Raw genomic sequence first — 25,733 nt, forward strand, 5'->3', positions numbered from 1 at the left:
TTTGTTTTTTCCACTACCTTAGGCCTTCTCAAACCTTCTCATTGGTGTGCCCCTAAGGACTGCAGAAAGGGAACTCTGACTGACCCCCCTGCAGGGTTCTCTGGGATACCTGAACTTGACACAGACATACACAATGAATCTCCATTCAAAGCCCCCATCAGAAATTCTTACAGACTCTGTTATGCTGTATAACATTTACTATATAAAACAACATCAGTCCTTTGCTAGTTAAATTTACTGCTTGTTTCCTGATTGTTTTGTGGTGACTCTTACCGTGAAACAGTTACTGCAGGACCATCTGGAAGCTCTTGCCTAGAATGCGAGACACTGCTCCTGTGTGCTCTGTGAATTCCGGATGGAAGGGATGGTCTAAGCAGCAATTCCTTTCAGAATCAGGTGAGAGAGGCACTGCTTTTGAATACTCAATGGCAGAGGAGCAGAAGGCGGTGGGCATGACTGAGAGGAAGTGCCATTTATTAGAGATGGGGCTCGTTACTCTTAGAAGAGTGTTGGTGTTAGTTACCTGAGGGGAGCCAGCATGGGGGTGAGCCTTTTTCAGTTTTTAAAACATTCCCCAAATGGAATTTGAGACCCATTTAATTTTTTCTCTTCTTCATTAATCTTTATTTTTCCTTCTCCTCCTGCCTTCTCATCTGTTTTTAGTAGTAGCCTGAGATTATGGTATGTCCTTATGTATTTCAACTAGTATACTCTAGAAGGTCACTGATTATTTACCAAATTCAGCACCTGCTATGTGTCAGGTCATTTTGAGGTCCAGGAATACAAAAAACAATGGTTCTCTTTGAGAATTAAGTTAACTTAACTGCTGTATATTGACTTGGGTTTTGCTCAGTCTCTGACTTTTAAAATTTTAACTTTTAATTTTTAATTAATTTTAGACTTAGAGAGGAGTTGCAAAAATGGTACAGAGAAATCACTCAACCTCCCCTAATATTAGACCATTACATAACCATGGTTCAATTATCAGTACTATTAACTAGACTACAGATTTTATTTGGATTTCATCAGTTTTCCTGCTAATAATTTTTTGTTGTTGTTCCCATAGTCTATCCAGGATCTACATTGCATTTTGTTATTTTTCCTTTGTCTTTTCCATCTGAGATAGTTTCTCAGTTTTTCCTTGTCCTTCATTATTTTGACCCTTTTGGAGAGTACTGGTTATTTTGTGGAGTTCAATATATCACTGATTCATGAGGTTGATAGGTCTTAACACTGATGATACTAAACCTGATCACTTAGGGTGAAATCTATGTTACTCTGCTGTGAAGTTATTGTCTTTCCCTTTGCAACTAATAATTATCTTGGGGGAGATACTTGAGACTATGCAAACTCTGTTTATCCTCAATTTTTCATCCACTAATTTTAATTCTCATTGATGGATCTTGTCTGCAGCAATTGTTGCAGTGGTGTTTGCCTAGTGATTTTTTTCTACCTCCTGCTTCCTTATTAATTGAGAGTTTCCTATAAGGAGGAGCTGCCCTTTTTCCTCCCATTTGTTTATTTGATCATTTGTATCACTGTGGACTCTTCATTGTATTCTGTGGGTTAACATGCAATGCCATCATCATTTTCTTGCTTAAATGCTTACAATTTTGGAGCTTACAATTAGGGGCTCAGGCTCTGAGTTTAAATGTGCTTGTCAGTGGCTGTCATCATTTCTATCCCATCCTTACCCCCAACCCGGGGAATCATTGCTTCTTCAGGGTCTGGGCAGCGATCACTTAGCAGCCAGGTAAGGGAGCTATAAATAGAAGAACGAATACCAGAGGCCCAAAGAAGGTAGGACGACATGTGTGCAGACACTCAGCTCTCAGGAACTCTGCGAGAGTAAAATGAGTAGCCTTTCCCCTGCTGCTGCTCCAGAGAGGCCTATGGGAGTAGGACCATGTGCCTGGGGCCGTGCCCTGAGAGGCTCTGTGCTTAAAGGATGACCAGATGGGTTTGGAAAACAGCTGGGTTTAGAACTCTGACTTGGCACTCTTGGCTGCTAAATGAAGACCACACCCTTTCTTCTGGTGCATAAATGTTTAGTAAATATTTGTGGACTGCACCTAGTATTCTCCCTCCATCCCCTGTGGTACAGAGATTTGTATGTGTAGAGATTCTCCAAAAATGATACCTAGCATAAATGCTGATTTATCTTTAGTTATAGCTTATCTTCCTTGCCAGATTTTTTCTTTCATTATTATGGAAAAGTTCAAGCATACACAAAAGTAGAGAGGAAAGCAAAATGAACCCTTGGGTACCTATCAGCTAATTCAATACATCTCAATATTTTGCCAATCTTATTTCATCTATTCCTCCGTTTTCAGGGGTGGGGCTGGCATATTTTAAAACAAAAGACTCGGGGCGCCTGGGTGGCGCAGTCGGTTAAGCGTCCGACTTCAGCCAGGTCACGATCTCGCGGTCCGTGAGTTCGAGCCCCGCGTCGGGCTCTGGGCTGATGGCTCGGAGCCTGGAGCCTGTTTCCGATTCTGTGTCTCCCTCTCTCTCTGCCCCTCCCCTGTTCATGCTCTGTCTCTCTCTGTCCCCAAAATAAATAAAAAACGTTGAAAAAAAATTTAAAAAACAAAACAAAACAAAAAAAAAACAAAAGACTCATTGAAATTTAAGAAAGGATTGAAATAAACTCTAAGTGCAAGGACTATACCTTAATTCCCTTTTCTTCTCTTAGTGCCTAGCACTATGCCTGAAAATAGCCGATGCTCAGAAAAGACTGGTTGAATTGAGAGGGAGGAAAAACCAGTTTTGAAAGCCTCATCATTTTGAACTATAAGACAGACTTCTAGAGTCTTGCCCTAAAATAACTTCTTTCACGTTACCTGAATTTATTGTCTACAGTCATGATTTTCCTGTCTGTTTTTTGATTGAAAAAGGAAACTTTTCAAGGGTAGGTTCAAGGTCTGTCAATTACTTAATGTTATTATAAATAAGTCCAGTCTAATGACAGTTCCCTAAACATTAACCCAGAGTTACCTGCCCTAGAAAGAACTTGCTTTTAAAAATCATGATTTGTTTAAATCATAAAGGTAATATATTACCCATTAAAAGAAAAATAGGGGTGCCTGGGTGGCTCAGTCGGTTGAATGTCTGACTTTAGCTCAGGTCATGATCTCGCGGTTTGTGAGTTCGAGCCCCAAGTCAGGCTCTGTGCTGACAGCTCAGAGCCTGGAGCCTGCTTCAGATTCTGTGTCTCTCCTTCTCTCTGCTCCTCCCATGCTCACTCTCTGTCTCTCAATAATAAATAAACGTTAAAAAAGATTAAAAGAAAAATAAATTACAGAGAAATGGAAAATTATCTGGACTTCATAATGTAATTCCAAATTTAACATTATGTTGCTTGGCACCCTGATAAAATTTGAGCATAAATCACATTGGTAAATAGATTTGATTGATAACTATTACGTTCCTGGGAATGTACCAGGTGTGTTTGGGTGCAACATCTCATTAAATTCTTATAGCAACATTTTAAGATAAGTACATATATATCTTTATGTTTAATAGCTTGATAAAGTTGTTGAGAAGGGTTGCCCTCAGTCACTCAGCTGATAAGCAGGGTGGGCAGGAGATCTCTCTTGAAAGATCTTTGGACCAGTGTTACAGACCCTTCACACTTCAGATGTTTACTCCCAGGTACCAAGGAGACCTCACACTTGAGCTTCCTTCGTGCTGGCTCCCTGTACAGTTGGTTTGAGGATAGCACTAAGGCTTGGGAAAAAGGGGAAGTGATTATTTTTAACTAGATTGATGTCTTAAGAAATGGAGTTAGCAGTGAAGGGCTAATTATGAAGTAATCATTTTTTTTTTATGAAGTAATCATTAAGAATGGTTCCTTGCTTTTGTAATAAATTTCTTATCTTTGGACAAATTCTGTAGGCTGCAGTTTAGCTATGTTAGTCTGCGATTATTCCCAGCTTGCCACTGCTTGGGTAGGTTTTAAATCTCTCTAAACCACTCTTCCTCCCTCTGTAAAAGGAGGGGGTGCTAGACTTGTGTGTTTTCTGCTCGTTTCTGCTTCTAACACTATAGTACCTCTGTGATCAGAAATCTCTTGGCTTGTCAGGGGGCTATCCCTCCATAAGCAGCTTTTAGAAGAGCAGTGTTCTCAGTCTAAATTTTCCAAGATTGAGATGGAAGTGTTGAATCGCTGTATTGTATACCTGAAACTAATATTACACAGTATGTTCACTGGAATTTAAAAAAAAAACCCAAAACTTTAAAAAACCACTATTGCCAATTCTAGCAGTTAAGCCTCCTATAGTTGAGTCCCCAAAATGTTGTCTGATTGGCCCCAGGAACCTGTAGACTTAACAGATACAGAAAGCCATGCCAACACAGTCCCAAGGAAAGGGACAGGAGGCTGACAGAGAGAGGGGCTGCCAAAGGGAATCCTGCATATTCTAAGGGTTTGTGTTGGGTGCACCCAGGTACCTAGATGAGGAAAGAGATCGAAATGCCTATGTGAAGGGTGTGTCAGAGGTAGGCTTTGGGCCTGGCCTTGTGGGTTCAGACCCCAGCTCCACCACTTACTAATTGTGTGGTCGAGGGCACGTTCCTTAATCTCCCTTCATTTTTCTCCTCTATAAAATGAGACTAGTGATTCTTACCTTGCAAAGTTGAGAGGCGAAGTAAGTTAATACAAATGATTTCACTTCAGCACGTGCCATAGAGTAGATGCACAAATCAATCACTCTTATTAGCTGTTATTACTGCCTTCGGCATCATTTCTTATGATGCCTTCACAAGACCCTAAACACAGGCCATAGTGTTTAGTTGCTTCCTGAGTCAAATCTCATTTGTGGCTTGACTCAAGAATCTAATCTTCATTTATAATGTTGAATCTAGAGAGAAATGCTTTCTGGGTTGCCTTCAAACTAACCTAGAGCTAAATTTTTGGAATTCTACCCTTTAGTAACTAGGGGACTATCTCAAGAGGTGCTAAGATTGTTTTGTTTTTATTTTTCACATTGAATTACCACCTAGGGATCCCTATGTCTAATTTTAAAAAACGGACAAAACTCAACAACTAAATTTTCACTATAAAAGGGCAGAAGTATATCATACAAAATTCCAGAAATAGAAAAAAGTACCCTTGGCTAATCCCTACTCTTCATGCAGTTCTCGTTAGCTTTTGGCTAATATTTCTCTCTGGAGTTTTATTTCTGTAGTTTGAGTGGTAATCATACACATGTACAGTTTATTTCTGTTTTTCTTTTATTTAAGATTTGATCATACTTGTTTTCATGTTATTACTTGGCACAGAAAATATTTTGGTCTCCATTTAACTATCCATTTAACTGAGGGCATGTTTGGCTGTGGAGATTATCGCTGCCGTGGCTTTAGCATTTTCTATCCCCTTCTGATAGCACACTTAGAATTCGAGGGCAGATGTGGTTTTGGCAATGCAGAGAACATGTGGGGGGGGGATTGCTGGCTGTGTCCTTGGGGGACTTGCCAAGTAGCCTTCATCACCTTAATGTGTTCACATGGTCCAGAGTGGGCCATCAGCTTTGTGGCTTCAGAAATGGGATTTTTGTCAAGAATGGAGAGGATAGTGACCTTTCAGAAGTGAGTTCACACTATTCCACCACATGCTCGTGAAGAATGGCAGTTCATCAGCTGGCAGTGAGAAATACAGTATGATAGAGTGGTGCTTGGGGCAGCCACCAGTGTGCCCACCTGTTGGCCATCCTTAGAGTCACTTTATGCAAGTAACAGGACAATAACAACAGTGGTGGTCAGCACGTAGTTGGCGCTCGCTGTGCGTCAGGCATGGGCTACACTTTATGTATTAATACATTAGGCTGTTCAGTCATACAGTAACCTCTCCAGGGAGGTACTGTTTTTATCCCAATTTTACAGGTAAGGAGACTGAAGTTAGTCAAGTGACTGACTTGAGGTGTCATGGCTGATATGTGGTGGAGCTGTAGTTTCTGCCTAAATCCAAACCACTGATCTTAAACACTGCACTGTAGTTCCACCTGTTAGTCTTACAGATTACTGAGCTCCTGTCTTGGCCTTCTCTTATGTTTCTTGCCCTCACCCTTACCTGTTGGGATGTGCCCTGTGCCAGTGCCTCGTTGTGAATGTAACATTTATAGCTGCAACATCCTGGACTTTAATGCCTGTTGTTGAGGAACGTGTTTTTCTAGCTGTCACAGAGAAGAGCTTTTGTCTTTCTCCTTATTTTCTCTTTGAGTCAAAATACAAGATTTTTACATGTTGTTAACCGTCTTTTAAAGCTGTGCTAGGAAGGGGCCACTAAAGAAAAAATTGGGGAGCTGTATTTTGGGTTGTGCCCGACTCAGTACTGAGGAGGCTTTCACAGCTTCCTCTTTGCCCTCTCCTCCTGTGCGACATCTGGAAATGCCTTTTCCTCTTGGGTGACAGACAGCCTGGGTGGTAACTCCTGGGATGTATAGCTGGTTGGAACCTTCGACCTCTGAAATCCGATTTTCTGATCTCAAACCCCTCATTGGAGAATTCCCATTCCTGTTAGTCAAGATCCACTGGGAATAGGTTTTCAGTTTGCACTGACATGAATCATTCAGGATAGGATTTCCATGTGAAACAACATGTCTTTGTGATTGCCTTCCAGAGATTGTTGGAGCGGAATTACTGAACAAAAGCAGGCATTGCATCTTCAGTTGTCACCAAGTTTGCCATCAGATTACAAGAGTTGAACTCGAAGCTTCCCCTGCAGTGAAGTGGAAAGAGACATAATCCTCACGTAATAACAGACATGGGCTTCTTCATGACTTTCCACCTTTCCTACAAGTTCCGGTTACTGTTGCTTTTTCTCTTATGCCTGACAGTGCTTGGGTGGGCCACCAGTAACTACTTTGTGGGTGCTATTCAAGAGATTCCTAAAGCAAAGGATTTCATGGCCAATTTCAACAAGGTCCTAGTCTGGGGGAAGGGAAAAACTCTGACTCAGGAAGCATCCGTGAAAGAAGCAGACCTCAACAACTGCCCTTCTGTGTCTCCATACCTCAGTAAGTTTTTTTTTTTCTTTTTTTCAAGTGCTATGTAAACTGCTTAGTTAAATATCACATTTATAGATACAGAAAAGCATAAAAATCAGAAGTGTACAACTTGGTTAAGTTTCACAAAATGAATATACCTGTGTCATCAGTATGTTAAATTAAGAACTGGAATCCTTCTGGAACCCTGGGAGTTCTCGTGCTTCTTTCGGTCATGACCCTTACTTCAAGATTCTAACACCATCCGTTAGGTTTTTCCTGTTTTTAAGCTTTACATAATTAGAAACACGATGTGTAATCTTTTGTGTCTGGCTTTTGTTGTTCAACAGTGTGTTTATGAGATGTGTCTATGTTGCTGATGTATAGTTTTCCATTATACGAGCATACCCAATTTTATTGTCAAGCCACAGAAGTCTCACATCCACAGGCATGTATTTCATTCACAAGTCTGCCAGATGAACTGGGGGGTGCATTGATTTAGGCTGGTGGCTCTGCTCCATATGTCTTACCTTTTCCACCTGAGACCAATGAGCTCGCCTGAGGATGTCCTTCTCCTGGCATCCACGGGACATAGGAGCACAGGTGGAGAAATCCACTCATGTCACATCTGTTAGCATTCCCATGGTCAGAAGTATGCAGTCAAGGGACAGGACTGAGTAGGTTTTTCAATGTCATCTTTAGTGTTTATTTCTTAAATGTATTGTCTGTTCTGATTCCCCTTTGATGTCTTGCCTTTCAGTTTAAATTAGCAGTAAATTGGTTTGGGTGCCTGGGTGGCTCAGTCAGTTAAGCGTCCAACTTCAGTTCAGGTCATGAACTCGTGTTTCGTGGGTTCACGCCTGGCATTGGGCTCTGTGCTGACAGCTCAGAGCCTGGAGCCTGCTTGGGATTCTGTGTCTTCCTCTCTTTCTGCCCTGCTTGCACTCTGCCTCTCTCTCTCTCTCAAAAGTAAATAAACATTAAAAAAATAATAATAATAAATAAATTAATGGTAAATTGGTTCTGTGGAACACATTGATTAGAGAGGAAAAGCTCCACAGCGATATTAGATATAATCCACAAAGATTCTATGAGACCTCTGATTCTCCAGAACATCAAAACACTTGTAGTTCTCCAGATACTCCTCTGAGCCTTATACTGTTTCCTCTTTCCAGAATGCCTTTCCTCAATCTCTGTCTGCCTGGTGGATTCCTGTTTGTTCATCAGAAATCCAGTTGAGATTCCTTCTGTCTCAGAAAAGTACATACACTGAAGTAGCCCCCTGTGGGGTGGCTTCTTGCTCTTAGCTGAACGAAACCTGCAGACTCTCTTTCCTCACTGAATCACAGCCTTGTGCTGTGTTTCTGCTGGCATACTGCTTCTCTTTACTCAGTCATGGAACAGCCAAAATATCACTCCTGATTACCTGAGGGAAATTGTTCTGCTCACAAGTTACACAAGTTGAGATAGGAAAATGAGGCATTGAACTACACATCTGACTCTACTGTCTCCCTTGTTCAAAATCCTCACAACATATTTAAGCAATTAAAGTTTTCATAAAAATACATGGGCCATGACATAATACTGAGGAAGTACCTGGATTAAGAAGGTGACAAAAGTAGTGATGAAGTAACATGGGCCATTAGTGACCCAAGAAGAAACAAAATTGGAGAAGATGCCAAGGGAGTGGTAGGGAGACTAATAGTGAATGGAAGCAGGCTCTAGAAGGGTAGGGCACCTGAAAAGTTAAGACAATGAGAAAGTGAGCAAGGGGACTAGCTTATATCAGACTTGTCGCATGGGGCTCTTTCAGGGGCCAAGAATAGAGGCGTGGGTTAACTCACATGGTGGGGCTTGATAACAGGCTACATGGGAAACCATCTCAACAGCCACACCATCATCTTCCAGCTGCTCTACGGCCTGACAGCAGCTCTGGTAGCTTGCCTTTCACATCACTCCCTTTCTTACTGTTTGTTTTTAGGGCATTTCTGCCTGCCAACTGCATGTGTCACACCTTCAGGAAAGGTTCTTTCCTAGAGGCTGGTTATTGTCTGTAGGTGGCTGGAAGCAGTTATTTGCCCTTGGTGCCATTGGGCCGAGTCTTTCAGCCACTTCACGGACACTGGAGCCTGGTCTAAGCAGCCGTGGCTAGGACAGCAGTGGTCACATGGAGCAAGGCGTGGTGACTTACACATTGGAGGGGACTGTGACTGCTTTGTTCAGGAGAGGACGGCACAACATGCAAGCATCTTGAGATGTTATGGCCCGGCCAGTATATATGGAGTTAAAAAAAAGCGTGGCAGAGTTCTCTATCCAAAGCTCTGCCTCTTCTCTTACCAGTCAGTATTCCCTGTTAATTCAGATTGAGGAGGAGGGCCAGTGTCTTCAGCCTGATCTGTAAAGCCTTGCATGAGGTCGGTTCCCATGGGTGGCGCTGGGTTTCATCTAGTTAGGCTGTGTCCAGACTCGCTGAGCAAATGCTCCACTGGGATGTCTGCTACCATGCACAATGGGAGAATTGTGATGTTGCACATACATGTTACTGCTGGGTTAGGCAGGAGGCTAGTTGCTATTTTCTTTCATGGTTTTTACCTTCAGGGAGCTAGGATAGCTCCCAGGAGCTCATGGAAAGAATGGGAAAATGGCCTTGACCATGAGCTTGATTCCATGGAATGCTCTTGAGTTTTAATTTTGAGAAGGAAAAGGGGATCGAGCAAATTTGAAGTTATTCAGTCTCGCCCTGATCTTGGCTCTTGACCATGGTCAGTGGGACAGAATGCATCTCCTCCGTATGGATGAATCACAGACCCAGAGTTGGTTACCCCACCACAAGAGAATGCTCTCATATGTCATTTACTTGCTTTTGCAGAAAATACCCTGGGTCACATGACTCTGGTTATAGTTCATGACCAAAAGAGGCTTTAAAGTAATAATAATAAAAGCTGACACTCATGGTCCTCACTGTGTGCTGGGCAATGTTCTAAGGGCTTTAGGTCAGTGCTCATATAATCCTATCAGCCCTTGATGAGACAGCTACTGTTCTTTCCTGGGTCCTGTTTTTATTGTAGGGGGCCAAAACAAGCTCGTTTTCAAACCAGATCTCACTCTGGAAGAAGTGGAGGCAAAAAATCCCAAAGTGCACAGAGGCCGGTATCACCCCGAGGAATGTAAGGCTTCCCAGCGGGTCGCCATCCTCATTCCACACCGGAACCGAGAGAAACACCTGCTGTACCTGCTCGAACACCTCCATCCCTTCTTGCAGAGGCAGCAGCTGGACTATGGCATCTACGTCATCCACCAGGTGAGTGTGGGGGGCACACCCAGGCTCTGCCCTCCCAGTCCTCCTCTCTGTGAGGAGAGACCGACGGACTTGGCCCTCTGGATATCTTAGGTAAAAGGAGCACCAAACTGTCACCAAAGAAAAGGTCTCCTACCTCATTTATCCATTAAAGGAGTAAAGGAAATTCTTGTCTCAGAGTGTGGAATAATCAGACTAAGTGCTGGGAATTTTACTGCCTCTGATGTGAACTTCTGGAGGAAGTCTGGTTTGTTTTATTTTTGTCTGTGTGAGCCCTTCTGTGTTAGCCAATGACTGCCCAAAGATTTCCTCCTGAGATTTACCTTATATTTCCTCCTGCAGCTGCTATACACTGCACGATGAGATGCTGGAATTTTTCATTATTGAGCATCGCTATTCAGTGGGGATCTAGGCAGGGGATCCTACAGATTACTGGGTTAATAGCCATGGAGTTCTAGGACTGTTTCCTCCTTTCTGACTATAACTTTTATTATATAAAACATTTTATGTTTCATTTTCACTTTCTCGACTCATGTATTAGGCTTCCAGAGGACAATTTAGTAGGTATACAGTAAGTGATAAGTGTAGGCTGCTTTTGAAGAATTTAGCTCTAAGTAGAGTGGCTGATGAAAGATGCCTGTATTTGGTATTAATGTTTATTGAAAAAAAAAATAAGATATCCACTTAAATATCCGTGTCTAGCTCCCCCAAATTGTCCCAGACCATCCAAATAATTTCCCCTCAAATCCTTACAGATGACAAGAATGCAAAATCATTAACTGCATGCTTCATATTCAAAATCATTAACTGCATTTTATAACCAGCAGTATTTGTTTTAGGACAACTTTCGACAAATCAGAAGATGCAGTTCTCCAATGTATACTTTCTAATAACCAGGGGCCATTTTTTACGATTTGAAACAAAATTTTACTATTGGTTTATACTTATTTTTCTTTTTAACATTGTTAGTCATTCTCCATCCTTACTCAGGACAGCAACCCCCAATGTACAGTATTTTGTGACTAGAAAAAATATGTGTGCTTTGTTATTCTTTTCAGGAAAATACTGTGGTAACTTGAGAATTGTCTGTACTTCTGTTATGATAAACTGTTTATTAAACTGGAATTTATTCATAAGGAATTTGATCCAAATAGCCATAAAAAATAAATTCCGTAAAATCTTTTTCATACTACATAGCTTTGTTCATATTATTGTTTGAATTGTGTTCTCTTCTTACCCAGTGATGAATCCCTTTCCATGAGGTCACTATGAGGATTACCTTCTGCCATTAAATGTTAATGTTTGTTTATTTTTGAGAGTGAGAGAGACAGAGTGTGAGCAGGGGAGGGGCAGAGAGAAGGAGACAAAGAATCTGAAACAGGCTCCAGGCTCTGAGCGGTCAGCACATAGCCCGACGCGGGGCTCGAACTCACGGACCGTGAGATCATGACCTCAGCTGAAGTTGGACGCTTAACTGACTGAGCCACCCCTCACCCCAATAACTTCTGTTTATAGGTCCAGATTTCTTGTTTTTTTTGTTTTTTTTTCTGGCAAGCTGTGTCTCTTAGAAGCTTAGTGCAAATTTGTTACATAGAGTAAGATTGGATTAGCTAGAAGTTAAACAGTAAAGCAATGATGGTAATTGGCATGACTACCATGTAAGAAGGTTTATGGTTTTATGTGGAATAAATGTATGTTTTTAAAAATTTTTTTTGAGTTATTTTTATTTGTATTTTAAAAGTATGACCTTTTAAAAAATTGTGGTGAAATATACATGAAATTTAGTGTCTTAACTTTTTTTTTTTTTTTTTTTTTTGGATCAAACCATTTTATTGAGGGGCTTCAAGGCAAGGTTGATGGGCTGGGAGAACAGTGAAATCTGACACCCTGCCAGAATCTCCCCAGGTTCACAGTCACTAAAAGTGCATCTTAACTGTTTTTAAGCATACAGTTCAGTGGTGTGAAGTATATTCACAGTATTGTGTAAGCACTCTCTAGAAATTACTCACCTTGCAAAACTGAAACTCTATACGCATTAAGCAGCAACTGTCCATTTCAAGGCATGTTTATAGCTTTTAGAATGTAAGTGTATATGAAAAAAACCCACAAACACACAAGCAAGTGGTCTTTTATGATCACATCTACTCTGTTAGATCTTCATGTCACAAGTATATTCTTGTGCTTTGGAAAGAATAATTCCAGCTCTTGCCTCCGAACTGAAGAGAGGCATGGTGTGAAACCTTATCTCTGGAGCTTTTCAAGTTTTAATTTCTGTACCTATAGGCTGGAAGTAAAAAGTTTAATCGAGCCAAACTCTTGAATGTGGGCTATCTAGAAGCTCTCAAGGATGAAAACTGGGACTGCTTTATTTTCCACGATGTGGACCTGGTCCCCGAGAACGACTTGAACATTTATAAGTGTGAGGAGCAGCCCAAGCATCTGGTGGTTGGCCGGAACAGCACTGGGTACAGGTAAGCGGTACGGTGGCTCTGCCCAGGGCTTGCGTAGGCAGAGAAACTTGCTCTGTTGTCATCAAAGCTGTGGGGGGTGTAGTGTCCAGACTATTATAGAAAAATAAAGAACAGGAAAAATGGTCCAGGACGTATCACTTAGAGTTCAAAACAGGAATTATACCAACCCTGGCAGAGGATGAAAGAGGAAGGGAAAGAACAGGATAGGGAAGGCAATCCAGGCATTGCAAATGAGGGCCAGCCCCGCCCACGGCGCCCCCATGGTGCAGCTTTCACAAGCAAGTCCACACTGAGTAGGTGTCCCTGACTTCCCCTTCTAGCAGGCAACAAGAGCATGCCCCTTCGGTCAACGTTTAGGCCTCTGTTGTGAAACTGACTCTTCTTTTCAGACTGTGACATCTTCCCAGGGTTCTGAGGGAGAGTGGGGAAGGGCATATCCACTGAGTAGTCTGTTCAGGAGCAGGACACCCAGGACAAGTTCCTCACTCTCACAACCACTGTGAGAATTGCTTAGACACCATCATTTCTATCTTCGTTTCCATCCCCTCCACCTCTGAGCAGACACATAGCTTCTGTTCAGCCTTACTGACTTTGAACCCAAGCCCCGTGTAACACTTGGGATATAAACAAATGCCTAGAATAAGCCACAATGGGTGAGCACACAAGGTCTTTAAGAAACACTTACGGAAGGGTCTAAAGCTCTTCCCCAGAGAACATGGCACCTTCATCTTGTGCAACAGTGGGAATTTCCCAGCTTCCAAGACGTGGAAGCAAGAGAGAACATGGCGTGGTTTTGGGGGAAAACGCAGGTAGTTCATTTGGGCTGGAAAATGAATGTCTGGGATGGTGGAGGGAGGAGAGGCAAGAGATGAGGGTAGGCAGATTATGCAGGCCTCGTTCAGTCTGCTGAGGAAGTTGGATTTCCTGTGGAAGGGACTGGGGGGCATCTGACACATGGTTACAGCTGAAGAATGACAGGAGAAAGCTCATTGCTGGCCTTTAGTGTGTTGAGTGGAGCAAGGCAGAGGGGAGAAGCTGGGAGAGGAGATGCCATGCTCCTGAATTAGGCAGGGATAGTAGGGCCAGAGGGCAGGGGAGGGGTCTGGAAGAGAATCACAGGATTTTTTTCCTTTGAGGAATTATATCCTGATTCTTACCTGGACATTTTGTTTTCTGGTCTCCTAGAGCCACCTCTGCATGGAAGAAAGCAGCTTATTATGTCGGGGTACCTTGGCATTTTCAGAAGCATGTCAACCATATGCGTAAAATTAATAAGCTATCACCATGAATATAACACAGAATACCTGTACTTTGACCCTTTCATAGGGTCCAATTCTTTCTGAACATCTGTGATAAGACATTATAATCACACAAGATTGTTTTCGTTGTTTATTTCAGAGTGTAGCTACACGGGATTGTTTAAAGACCTTCTGTTGGGATTCTAGATTTTTTTTTAAGCCAGACCTCAAGAATCTGAATTCTTGGGCTTTTCTGCTGGAAATAAATTTTCAGCAAAACTTCAGTGCCACAATCAGATGCTACTTACTCTAAAAACAGCCCTTGTATGAATCTTGATGTTTTGATTTGTTCTTGTAACTGGCCAGACATTTCTTTTATAACTAGATATCAGAGAGCCTTTGTCGTCTTTGAGTAACTGGCAGGGTTTTCTTAATAGGAATCAGGTGATTGAATGTGTCTTCTCTTCTGATCTGGATGTAAGAAGTTCTGAGCCAAACCCATGGCTTTCTTTCAGAAGCTGAGAGAAGAATCTATCTGTAGATCAGAGTTCTAATATATTTCCCATGTTAATCTTCTGTTCTGATTTAAGTTTTCCTCTGGTCCTGGTTGTTTGTTATTTACATTTTTCTACTTCTTTATATGAATCATGTAAACTGCTCATCTTCTGGGGCCAGAGAGAGGTGAGTGCAAGTAATGTAGGAATTGCTCTTATCTCCGCTTACCTACTTCTTACCTTTGTTACTTTGGGCAAAGCCCCTCTATTTGCCTGGAGGGCAGGTGGGGTTGAAGGTAGCTAAGTGTCTTCTCCCTGCTGGTCACTACGTTTCACTGAGTCACAGAGCTTAAAACCCCACCCACTTTAGCTTTAATCATTGTTACCACAGCCCCATGAGGAGAAGTACAAGAAGTTTTTACCCTGCAGAGGGAAGAACTTGAAGTAATTTGCCCTGTCTCGGACTCTGATGAGGCCAGAAATAAATCTTGTTTATCCTACTGACTATGGATCAGTGATGAAGCCCTGGACCAGCCTGTGGGAAATTTTACTGCCAAGAATTCCTTTGGTACCTGCCTGCTTTCTTCAAGGACTCTACTGTTATTTTATGACTATGTTTTCCCTACCGTTGGGCCTTACAGCCCTTAAAAAAAAAAAAAAAGTGTTCCAAGGCCAATTTAATATTTAAGCTTTTCCTGGTAAGAAGAAAAGCCAAAAGCAAAGATCAATAAACACGTAGACCTTAGCCATCTAAGAAACAGCTGGGAAACTAAGAGTTCCTTAAACCTTTCTTATGGTACCTCCCACTGCATCTACACTGCTTTGTGGGTGCTCCCAGACAGCCCTCCTTTGTGTCTCTCTCCACTTTTCCTCATGGAGTTCTGACCACCAAGAGTTTCCCCATTTTCCTACCTATCTGAATCCTCCCAGACCCACCTGCTGGCCCCCTGATGCACGGCATCTCCTTCCTCAGAACGCTGATGAAGTTTGCCTCTTGTGTTAGACTATAAGCTCTTTGAGGGCAGGGCCTACCTGTTACAGCATCTAGCCAGCGGTTTTGCACACAGTGGATAGTGGTTATTTAATACATCACTCCCAAATCGGTGATGCTGGTTCTCTTCTGGTGACCCATTGTTGGTGCTTGGCAGGTTGTGCCTGGGCAGTGATGCTGCTCGGTGTCCTGATGAAGCTGCTGGTCTCAGGTCCTTAATCCCTTGTCAGAGTCCAGTGGCCATGGCTTCAAGTCACTGCAGTGGGTGTCTTGGCCAGTAACGGCTGCCTTCTGAGCCCTGCATTCCTTTTGTTTACTTTAGGTTGTTGTAATACCATTTTCTAGAATTTTAAGGTTGAGGGGTTATAAGTAAATCTATTCCCCTGTGGGTTAAACAGGGCCTCCCCATCTATACTCAGAACATAGAAATAGCTGAATTACAAATTGGCTTTTGGGACTGACTCCACCTGTTAGATAGCAATGCCTATGTGTTTATTGATCTTTCCTTTTGTTTGTTTTTTAAAGTTTATTTTTATTTATTTTGAGAGAGAGAGAGAGTGCAAGCGGGGGAGGGAGATAAGAGACAGAGGGAGAGACAGAATCCCTAGCTATCTGCTGATAGCGCAGAGCCCGATGATGTGGGGCTCTGTCTCACAAATGTGAGACCATGACCTGAGCCAAAATCAAGGGTTGGATGCTTAACCTACTGAGTCGCCCAGGTGCCCTGCAAAGCAGAAATATTTAATTGGTCCTGGAATACTTTGAAGTGAAGTTAATTAAAGTTAGAAATTCTCCATATATTCTTATCTTTTTATTTAGTAACATGTAAGTTATTAAGCTGCCCTCATTTGCATTTCTGAATTGTTACAGTGTGATATTCAGGGGTTATCTTTATTTCTCAGATATGCTAATTTGTGTGCCAATAATCCATAAGAGTCCGTATGACTGGGAGGTGCTCTCTGACCTCTCAAGGTCCTTCTTGACCTCTTCTCCCTTCCCTTTTTCTTATCGTATCCACATAGCTCCACTCTGTGCTCTCTTATCACCTACTGTGTTGTCTTCAGGCCATGTCTCCTACTCCTGCCCCTTCAGCTACTGCCTCTTGACATCTTAGTTCCAAAGCCATATCTGTAGCCACTCTTCTCTTTTGAACTTGAACCCTATATCCTTTTGCCCACTAGCAAAAGCACTAGGGGTATCTCAAATTCAGCTTATCCAAAACATAAAATTCACTGTCTTCCTCTTATTGTTCTGTGTACTCTTTTTTTTTTTTTTTTAACATTTTTATTTTATTTTTGAGACAGAGAGAGACAGCATGAACAGGGGAGGGTCAGCGAGAGGGAGACACAGAATCTGAAACAGGCTCCAGGCTGTGAGCTGTCAGCACAGAGCCCGACGCGGGGCTCGAACTCACGGACCGCGAGATCATGACCTGAGCCGAAGTCGGCCGCTCAACCGACTGAGCCACCCAGGCGCCCCTCTTTTTTTTTAACTTTTTTTTTTTTTTTTACATTTATTTATTTTTGAGAGACAGAGAGACAGAGCACAAGTGGGGGAGGGGCAGAGAAAAAGGGAGACAGAATCCAAAGCAGGCTCCAGGCTCTGAGCTGTCAGCACAGAGCCCAATGTGGGGCTTGAACCCACACACCGTGAGATCATGACCTGAGCCGAAGTCGGATGCTTAACCGACTGAGCCACCCAGGTGCCCCTCTGTTTTTTTTTTTTTTAAGACTGTATCATCTACCTTGTTACCCAAGCCAGAAACCTCAGGATTGTTGAGGTGCCTTGGCTTCTCCACCACGCAGACAATGAGATGGAGATTTGCATGCAGAGAAGTGGAGTTTGCAGACAAAGTGTGTGCAGGAGCTGTGTCCTCTCTACCTGACCCCCGCCAAAAAAAAAAAAAAAGTAAAACTAAAAAAACAGTATATTCATTATGGCATTCATTCATGCTGAACCTGGAGGCTGCCTCAGAATCCTTCTTAACCCCGTGCCCTTGGCAGCCATTACTATTCACTGGATTGGCACGTGAGTTGAAATCTGTTGTTCACCCTGATGTCGTGCTGCACATTTACAGGTACCTCTGTAGACCTCCACACACAAACATTCACAGTAACAGGTGGATAGCACTTTGCTTAGTGAGCAGAAGTGAGCACTTATGTCGACAGGAAAGAAGGGCAGACAGGGAAGGCCAGGAACGTTGGGGGAGGTGGATGTCAAGTAGGGGTGGATGGATGAAAGTGCATGGTCCTCAGACTGTTCCTAGAATGCCAGGCCTGAAATAGAGATTTCTGAAGAGTGTGTGGAGAACAGACGGCCTTGTGCTAATGTTACCTTCTCTCTCCTCTCTTTTGCTCCAGGTTACGTTACAACGGATATTTTGGGGGTGTTACTGCCCTAAGCAGAGAGCAATTTTTCAAGGTGAATGGATTCTCTAACAACTACTGGGGATGGGGAGGCGAAGACGATGACCTCAGACTCAGGTGAACAACAGGGATAGGTCCCCTTCATGGGGCTCTGCTGTCTATCAGTGGTGGCTCTGGAAACCCTCATTTGTGGATAGTTCCTCTAGATGCCAGTCCAGCAGGTCATAAGGCCGTGGAGTCCGGCGTAAAAGGGGGCAGGGGGCAGGGGGAGGGCAGGATGGTCCAAATTGCCGTTCGCCATTGGCAGTTCAGAAATGATGGAGGGTCGTTTGTTTCTGCAGGTGTTTAGAGACCAGAAGTGTTGATGGGGGTTTCTGTGGACTTGGTGGGTATTACTTACAGAGACAGGGTCCAGAACTCTGCAAAACTGCAATTTGAGGAAAGTGGCCAGAGAGCCTATTGTAAGCCTGTAGCTTTTTTTTTTTTTTTTAATGTTTATTTACTTTTGAGAGAGAGAGAGAGAGAGAGAGAGAGAGAGACAGACCCTGAGTGGGGGAGGGGCAGAGAGAGAGAGGGAGACACAGAGTCTGCAACAGCTGTCAGCTCAGAGCCTGATGCGGGGCTCGAACTCGGGAACTACAAGATCATGACCTAGGCCAAAGTCTGATGCTTAACCAACTGAGCCACCCAGACACTCCTGTAAGCCTGTGCTTTTGACCAGACACCAGGGAATCCTGGCACAGTTCTCAATTTCCAGAGCAGAGAGTGCCAACAGCCTGTGAGGAGTGGCACACCCAGGATCAGACCAAGATTCCCTTTCACCCTTATGCATTAGCCAGCCCCCGACACTGGGAGCAACTGCTGGCCTGACACCCCAGCCAGACTCAGGGCTGCTGGCATTACCCTCAGGCTCTCTTGCACTACTTTCTGCTCTGGGGGCTCAAAGGGAGTATGTCTGGACTCTTCTCTCAGCTCCCCCCTCCCTGCCAAACTTGGGTTTTGTGACCCAATCTTATCCCTAGCTCCCAAGAATAAGTATTCAGTAGCCTCAATTGAGGCGAGTATCTTCAGACTTCTAATAATAAGGCTTTGGGGGCTATTGGGAGACCCTCTTTCCTCCTACTGTTGCCTCTTAGAAAGGACATTTCTTTTTTATTTTATTTTTTAATGTTTCTTTATTTTTGAGATAGAGACAGAATGCGAGTGGGTTAGGGGCAGAGAGAGAGGGAGACAGAAGCAGAAGCAGGCTCCAGGCCCTGAGCTGTCAGCACGGAGTCCCGACACGGGGCTCGAACTCATGAGCTGTGAAATCATGACCTGAGCCGAAGTCAGATGCTTAACCGACTGAGCCATCCAGGCGCCCCTATGAAGGACATTTCTTAGCTGGGGTTCTGAAGTAATAGATGTGTGACTGCCGGAACTGCCCCAGTGCTTTAGTGTGAAGGAGCCAGGGCTCCATGTTGGTCTTGCTCCCATGTCTCGGCTGAGAGTCTCTGGAATGTTTCTGGCAGGAGAGAATGGATTTCCCTCACCACAGGCTCCATAGGAATGGTCATAGTGATGGGCATCAGTACTTTAAGGCCCGGCCCATTGGCAGCCTGTGTGGCTGTGGCTTATGAAGTAAACACAGGGCACCTGATAGATTTCTGGGCAAGAGTAGCAAGGACTAGAGGTAAACAGTATCCCTCATGTTCCCCAAATCATTTCACTGTCCAGATGGGATGACTAATAGAATCTTGCCTGTATTATGTGACTTCACTATCTTCTTGATCCTCCTCAGCTTCAAGGCAGGGGGGAGACCCCGGTTTTGCTTTCATTTGAGAAGAACATCATGGTCTCCAGAGTCGTTCTTGACTAATAACTGTGAATAAACCAATGACTTGAACATAAAAGTTTCCTGAGGTGTTTTAGAAAATGACAAACTATAAATTGACACCTCCCCTTTTACCCCAATAATAAATGTTAAATGTGATTCTTTTATAGACTTGCTGCCTGAGGCCGGATGTTAAAAGATTGCTTTTTTTAATATCCTAATTTTAATATTCTAATATCCTAATAAGCTCTGTGTGACTGTGTGTGTGTGTACATATATGTAAATTTTTGCAGATGATTCTTCTTAAGTATCTAGTGGTAGATGAAGTGGGATAGACTTTTTTTTAAAAAAACACTTCTATTATTCTTCTAGGGTTGAGCTTCATAGAATGAAAATAATCCGGCCAATGCCTAATGTGGGTAAATATACAATGATCTTCCACACTAGAGACAGAGGCAATGAGGTGAATATAGAACGGTAAGTCCTGGATTCATATGGCTGGCAGGCTACCTGCTTAGTTTCTTCTGTCAGTGAGGTCTGCTGAATTCAATCAGATGAGCCAGTTTCTTTTGTTCAAAGCTTTTTATTAAGGCAGTTTTCAAACAGACACAAAAGTAGAGGGAGTGGTATATGGAACCCTCATGTGCCCCATTCCTAGCTGCGACAGTTACCAACTCACATCCTCTCTCCCTTCTCCTGCTTTTTCCTCCTCCCCCACTAGATTATTTAGGAGCAAATCTGATATCACAGCATATCTTGTGTAAATGCTTCAGTATGTATCCTTAAATATAAGAAGTCTTAAAGAAACCAGTATACCTAAAATGAAAACCAGTATACCTAAAATGAAATTAACAGTACTTCTTTAATATCATCAAATATCCACTTAGTGTTTGGATTTCCTTGATCATCTCATAATTTCTTTTCCCTTAACTGTTGGTTTATTCACATCAGAATCTAGACAGAATCCACACATTGCATTTGGACGATCTCTCTGAAATCTCTCAGTCTGTAGATTACCTCTCTACTACCTTTTGCCTGCTGCATTTTATTTGTTGAACAAATCAGGTCATTTGTCTCCTGCAATTTCATACCTTGTGGATTTTGTGACTTGCATCCTGGTGGTATAACTTCATATGTGCCTCTGACCTCTACATTCCGTTGTAAGCTGGGAGTTAGATCTGGAGGCTTGAACAGAGTGCACTACTATTCAGGGTTAGAACACTTCATCAATGATGTCACATCTCTCTTCTTGTATCACAACTGGAAGATATGATGGCTTGTTGGGTCTTTGTGATATTAAGATTGATCTGTGGATTTAGGTGCTACTAGTCCCAACCAGGTTCCCCATCAGTCTTTCACCTGATGATTTTATCAGCCATTGGTGCTCATTGAATATATTTATTATTCCATTGGGAATCACAAAATTCTGATATTCTATCATGCCTTCTGCATTTATTAGATAGATTTTTCTGCAAAGAAGGCCTTGCCTTCATCTGTTTGAGTATGCCAAGGTATGGCTCTTATAGAAAAGGCAGATAAAGGGAAAGAATCAGTGCTGATTTTTCATTTTTCAAAATGATGACTTGATGTTCCCTAGCATCCTTCAGGATGTAGTTAATATTCTTTTCAATGCTCAGTTTATCTCATTGTTGGCAAGTGGAATCTTCTTCAGGCTGACTCCTGAGTCCTTTGACATAACTACACTAGTTTTGAGAGCTCCCTTACCTGTGCTCCTATGTGATGAGCTGTTCTAGGCTTACCATATACTTTTCTTGCCCCAGGAATTAGACCTTTCACCCAGGAACCCGACAGATAAGCCAGTTCTTTATGGGACTGTAGTTGAAGAATCTACAGTTCTTTGTTCTGATATTTTCTTCTACATTTTAAACAATATTAGGGGTGACTGGGTGGCTTAGTCAGTTAAGCGTCTGACTGCAGCTCAGGTCATGATCTCATGGTTTGTGGGTTCGAGCCCTGTGTCGGGCTCTGTGCTGACAGCTCAGAGCCTGGAACCTGCTTCGGATTCTGTGTCTTCCTCTCTCTCTCTCTCCATCCCTCCCTTACACTCAGTCTCTGTCTCAAAAATAAATAATAAACATTAAAAAAACAGTATTAAAATATTATAGGGCTTTGTTAGAGCTTATACTTTAAAACAATATTAAAAGGCTTTTAATGGAACTTGGGTGTATTATGCTAAGTGAAATAAGTCAGTCAGAGAAAGACAAATATGATTTCATTCATATATGGAATTTAAGATACAAAACAGATGAACATAAGGGGAGCAAAAATAGTATAAAAACAGAGAGAGACAAACCATAAGAGACTCTTAAAAACAGAGACAAGCTGAGGGTTGTTGGCAGGGCGTTGGGTGGGGGGTGGGGTGGGCTAAATGGGTGGTGGGCATTAAGGAGGGCACTTGTTAGGATGAGCACTGGGTGTTGTATATAAGTGATGAATCAATGAATTCTCCTGGAATCATTATTACACTATATGTTAACTACCTTGGATTTAAATTAAAAAAAAAATTAAAATTAAAAAAAAGAAGGCTTTTAGCCCATGTGTTAGAATCTGCAACTTTAACAAAGCAGCTACTTCTGTTTTCCATGCGTCTTTCTAGTCTTTGTCCATAGAAGTGCATTTTTCTCTTTACATTAAAAAAAAAAAATTAATTATGGAATAGATGCAAAATAATACTTACAAACTGTCTGAAAAATGTGAAGATTCTTGGTACCATGAACAGTGGTAGTGCCCACCACCCAGATTATATTTGTTACCTGTGACCCACCCCCCCCATACCCATTTCCTTCCCCCAACCCAAGAGGTCACGCTTTCCTGAATTTTTGTGATTATTACTTGTGATAATGATCGTTATTTCTGCTGTTTCTTTGTTGTTGTCGTTGTTGTTGTTGTTTTTCCAGAGGTGTGTATCCCTGTGAAAAAGATTGTTTAGTTTTATATGTTTTTCAACTTCATACAAGTGAAATCATACTGTATTATTTTTCTCTGACCTTACTTAGCTCATTGTGTTTCTGATCTCTGTCCACATTGATACTGTCACCAAAACGTTTTGCTTTTCACCCCAAAATCCTAGAGACCAATTCAGCTCACCACCTGCTTCACTCCCCACATCCCTGGGCTCCGGCCATGCAATTGCTGCTGCTTCTTGAAGCGCATCCTGCTGCTTTGCATGTCTCTGCATCTTGCATGGGATGATGACCCTGCCTGGTTGTCCTTTCCTGCACCTTTCTCCTAAGCCTCAGTCATGTCTACTTTCTCCGCACCCCCTCCCCAGACTCCTTCACAAAGTCAGGTTCTGCTTCATTCATCCTCTTCTACATATATCCTGATTTTGTTTGAGACTCTTAGGAGAGGTGTGTACCCTCCTGCCTACAGACAGCACTATGGGAGGATTCATAGATACCCTGAAGCTTAGCCAAGGACCTGTTAGCAATGGATGGTGCGTATTGCATTGTGTCCGTGTTACTTGTGCGTCCTTCTGTCCTGTAGACTGGGTGCATTGACTCTTCCCATCATGGGCCCCTAGGGTCTTAACATGAGGTCTGACACGTGAACACATGGCTATCATTGGTGTCCTGTTACTTTAGATGGGGAAAATTAACTTTTTGCAGCAGGAAATCCAGATGGTACGATAATTGACAAAGATGTTTTTGTCAAATTTGGGGGCAGGGCAAAAAGCAATGGAAATATATGTTAAATTCTTGCATTACCATTTACACTGTTCTTTTTATCTTTAGGATGAAGCTCTTACATCAGGTGTCACAAGTCTGGAGAACAGATGGGTTGACTAGTTGTATTTATAAATTACTCTCTGTGGATTATAATCCTTTATATACCAACATCACGGTGGATTTCTGGTCTGGTGCATAACGTGACCTTGGATCTTCTGGTGACATTCGGAAGAACTGAATATTTTATTGCAGTAATTTTGGACTAGACACATTCGGAAGAACTGAATATTTTATTGCAATAATTTTGGGCTAGAGACCAATAATTTTTGGACTAGTAGCACACATTAAGAACTCGTTGCAGCTAATTATTGAGCTGAACTTTTTCTTTTTGTATTTTCTTAGCAGAGCTCCAAGTAATACGGGATGTAAAACAATTGGAAGAAGACAGCTTTCTTGGTTGTTTTCCCCCTGAGGGTTAAATCTTGTAATACAGATACTTGAAGGACTGAGTATAAAAGGACTATTCAAAGAATACCATGAAGCCTAGCTACTTGAGAACTTGGATTGAAGGATATTTAAGTTTGGGCTAAGAAAGCCCACAGGAAATAAGATTGCTGAATGTCTCAGAGAACCAGAATTGTTCTCGTCTGTGGTAGAAAGGTACGAAGAAGTCTACCTGTTATTCATGTATCCTGCACGCTCCTCTGAAGAGCTGGGCCCCAGGTGGGAAGAAGGCCGCAGAAAAGAGGAGAGAGGTGAAGAATCAAGATGCGGTGAACTTGAGGATGAATGGCTGGGAGGAGGACAGTGATGGAGAAGCAGCCACAGTTGTGCTGGTCACTGCTGCTGCTCCCTGTCCTGGGGGTCACCTGCCCAGACATGTCTTCCCAGGAATAGCCCAGCAGGGAACACATTATCTACTAGTTTTTAAAGTATTTTTGTAAAAATGATTTTGTACGTGTAGGATATGAATTAGCTGTTTACAAATTACATATTAACTCATAATAGATCGAAAGTACCTCTGTAGTAAAATATGGAAAAGCTTTTGGTGCCTAGTCTTGGTTTGTCACTGTTGTTTGAGGCCTGTAGATGTGTTTATTTCAGTATCCATAATCCTCAGCAGTTTACAAGCAAATGAGACTGAGTCCCCTTACTCCCTTTCTTTTTTTTTGTATCCTTCTGTTCCTTCTTCCTGTTTTTCCCCTTTGTCAACTGGTGGCAGGCCCATGGCAGCTGCCTCTGCATCTCCTCTCCTGGGCCTATCATGCCTTTGTTCTCTTCATCCTCTTGTGCCTGCTCCTTCCCTACCATCAGCACTGGGTGCAGCAGGACTGGCCTCTGGGGCGCACCTGGTTGGTTATAGGATAGGAGGGTGGAGGCCAGGGCTTGGGAAGCCTCTGATAAGGAAGGTGGGGCCGGGGCACTGACTTGGGCAGCAGCAGTGATTTGGGAGAGAAGCCACCAATACCGCTGAGCTTCCTGGGGTTGGGGGGCAGGGATGTGCAAGGATTATCTAAGGAAGGTAATAGGAAATGGATTCTGGGTCAGAACAGAAATAATATTTTGTTTGCATGAGTGAATGGGCACATAAATAAGGTAGATGCGGATGTTCTTAAGCAAGTATTAATGCAACCGTGCCCCAGGGTCTCTCCATCCATCCTTATTATATGACACTTTAATCGTTAAACTTTAACATGAACGAGTGCTAGCCAGTAAGTGTAAATAATGTCCTTCCCAAACGGAGAGGGAGGGAATAGGAGGGTTTGGGGCTCCCAAGAAAGGCAGCAGTCACCTCCCAAGTGGGGAATGAGAATTTGAAAGGAAGATACATTTTATAGATAGGACAGGTTTACCTAGGGCTGGCCTGCTTTACGTCTAACTTAGTAGGGACAAGTAAAAGCTGTGTTTTTTTCTCCATTTAGCAAAGAAAATAATGGTGGTTTTCATGTTCCTATTCTCTCTCTTTTCTGCAGAATCTTTAGCATGCTGCCCCACATTCTCTTAATTATAATCATATGCAGACTGCTCTGTTGTAATTGCCAAAAGCCCATGCCAGGGATCCCCACTTTGGAGGCTGTGGGTCCCAGGTCATGGTTGGGAGGGTAAAGGAAGAGAATAATACGTGCAAGGAATTTGAGGATCCGTATTTGAGAATTCAGTTTTTTATTAAAGAGCAACAGAATATAGCCACTACAATGGAAATTCTGTGTTTTCAATGACGAGTAGGCATCTGCATTTTTTTTTTAATGTTAGAAACCACTGTTCTATGCCTATTACTCTTCAGATCATTCTTGCAACCAATATAACGCACCAGTCGTTGAAATGACTCATTGTGAAACCTCTCAAGGTGGAACAGAATTTTTTAAGACCTTGGGGCATCTGGCTGGCTC

General features: G+C 42.6%; 1 protein-coding gene across 4 annotated transcripts in view; it reads left to right on the plus strand.

Moving 5' to 3' along the window:
- Window positions 1-24,293, plus strand: part of B4GALT4 (beta-1,4-galactosyltransferase 4) — a 27,638-nt gene extending 3,345 nt beyond the window's left edge. For 2 of the 4 annotated variants that reach the window (XM_030329995.1, XM_032594752.1), the window contains exons 2-7: window positions 6,620-7,016; window positions 10,052-10,284; window positions 12,565-12,752; window positions 17,836-17,958; window positions 20,027-20,131; window positions 23,410-24,293. In XM_030329995.1, the coding sequence (XP_030185855.1) occupies window positions 6,764-7,016; window positions 10,052-10,284; window positions 12,565-12,752; window positions 17,836-17,958; window positions 20,027-20,131; window positions 23,410-23,542 (1,035 nt within the window). In that variant the 5' untranslated portion in view covers window positions 6,620-6,763 and the 3' untranslated portion in view covers window positions 23,543-24,293. Of the gene's footprint in view, window positions 1-305; window positions 397-6,619; window positions 7,017-10,051; window positions 10,285-12,564; window positions 12,753-17,835; window positions 17,959-20,026; window positions 20,132-23,409 lie in introns of those variants that run through there. The other 2 variants (XM_032594751.1, XR_004344093.1) reach the window with 2 other exon arrangements.
- Window positions 24,294-25,733: the final 1,440 nt, after the last annotated feature.

Source organism: Lynx canadensis, chromosome C2 (genome assembly GCF_007474595.2).
Source record: "Lynx canadensis isolate LIC74 chromosome C2, mLynCan4.pri.v2, whole genome shotgun sequence".
In the NCBI taxonomy this organism is placed as follows: domain Eukaryota; kingdom Metazoa; phylum Chordata; class Mammalia; order Carnivora; family Felidae; genus Lynx; species Lynx canadensis.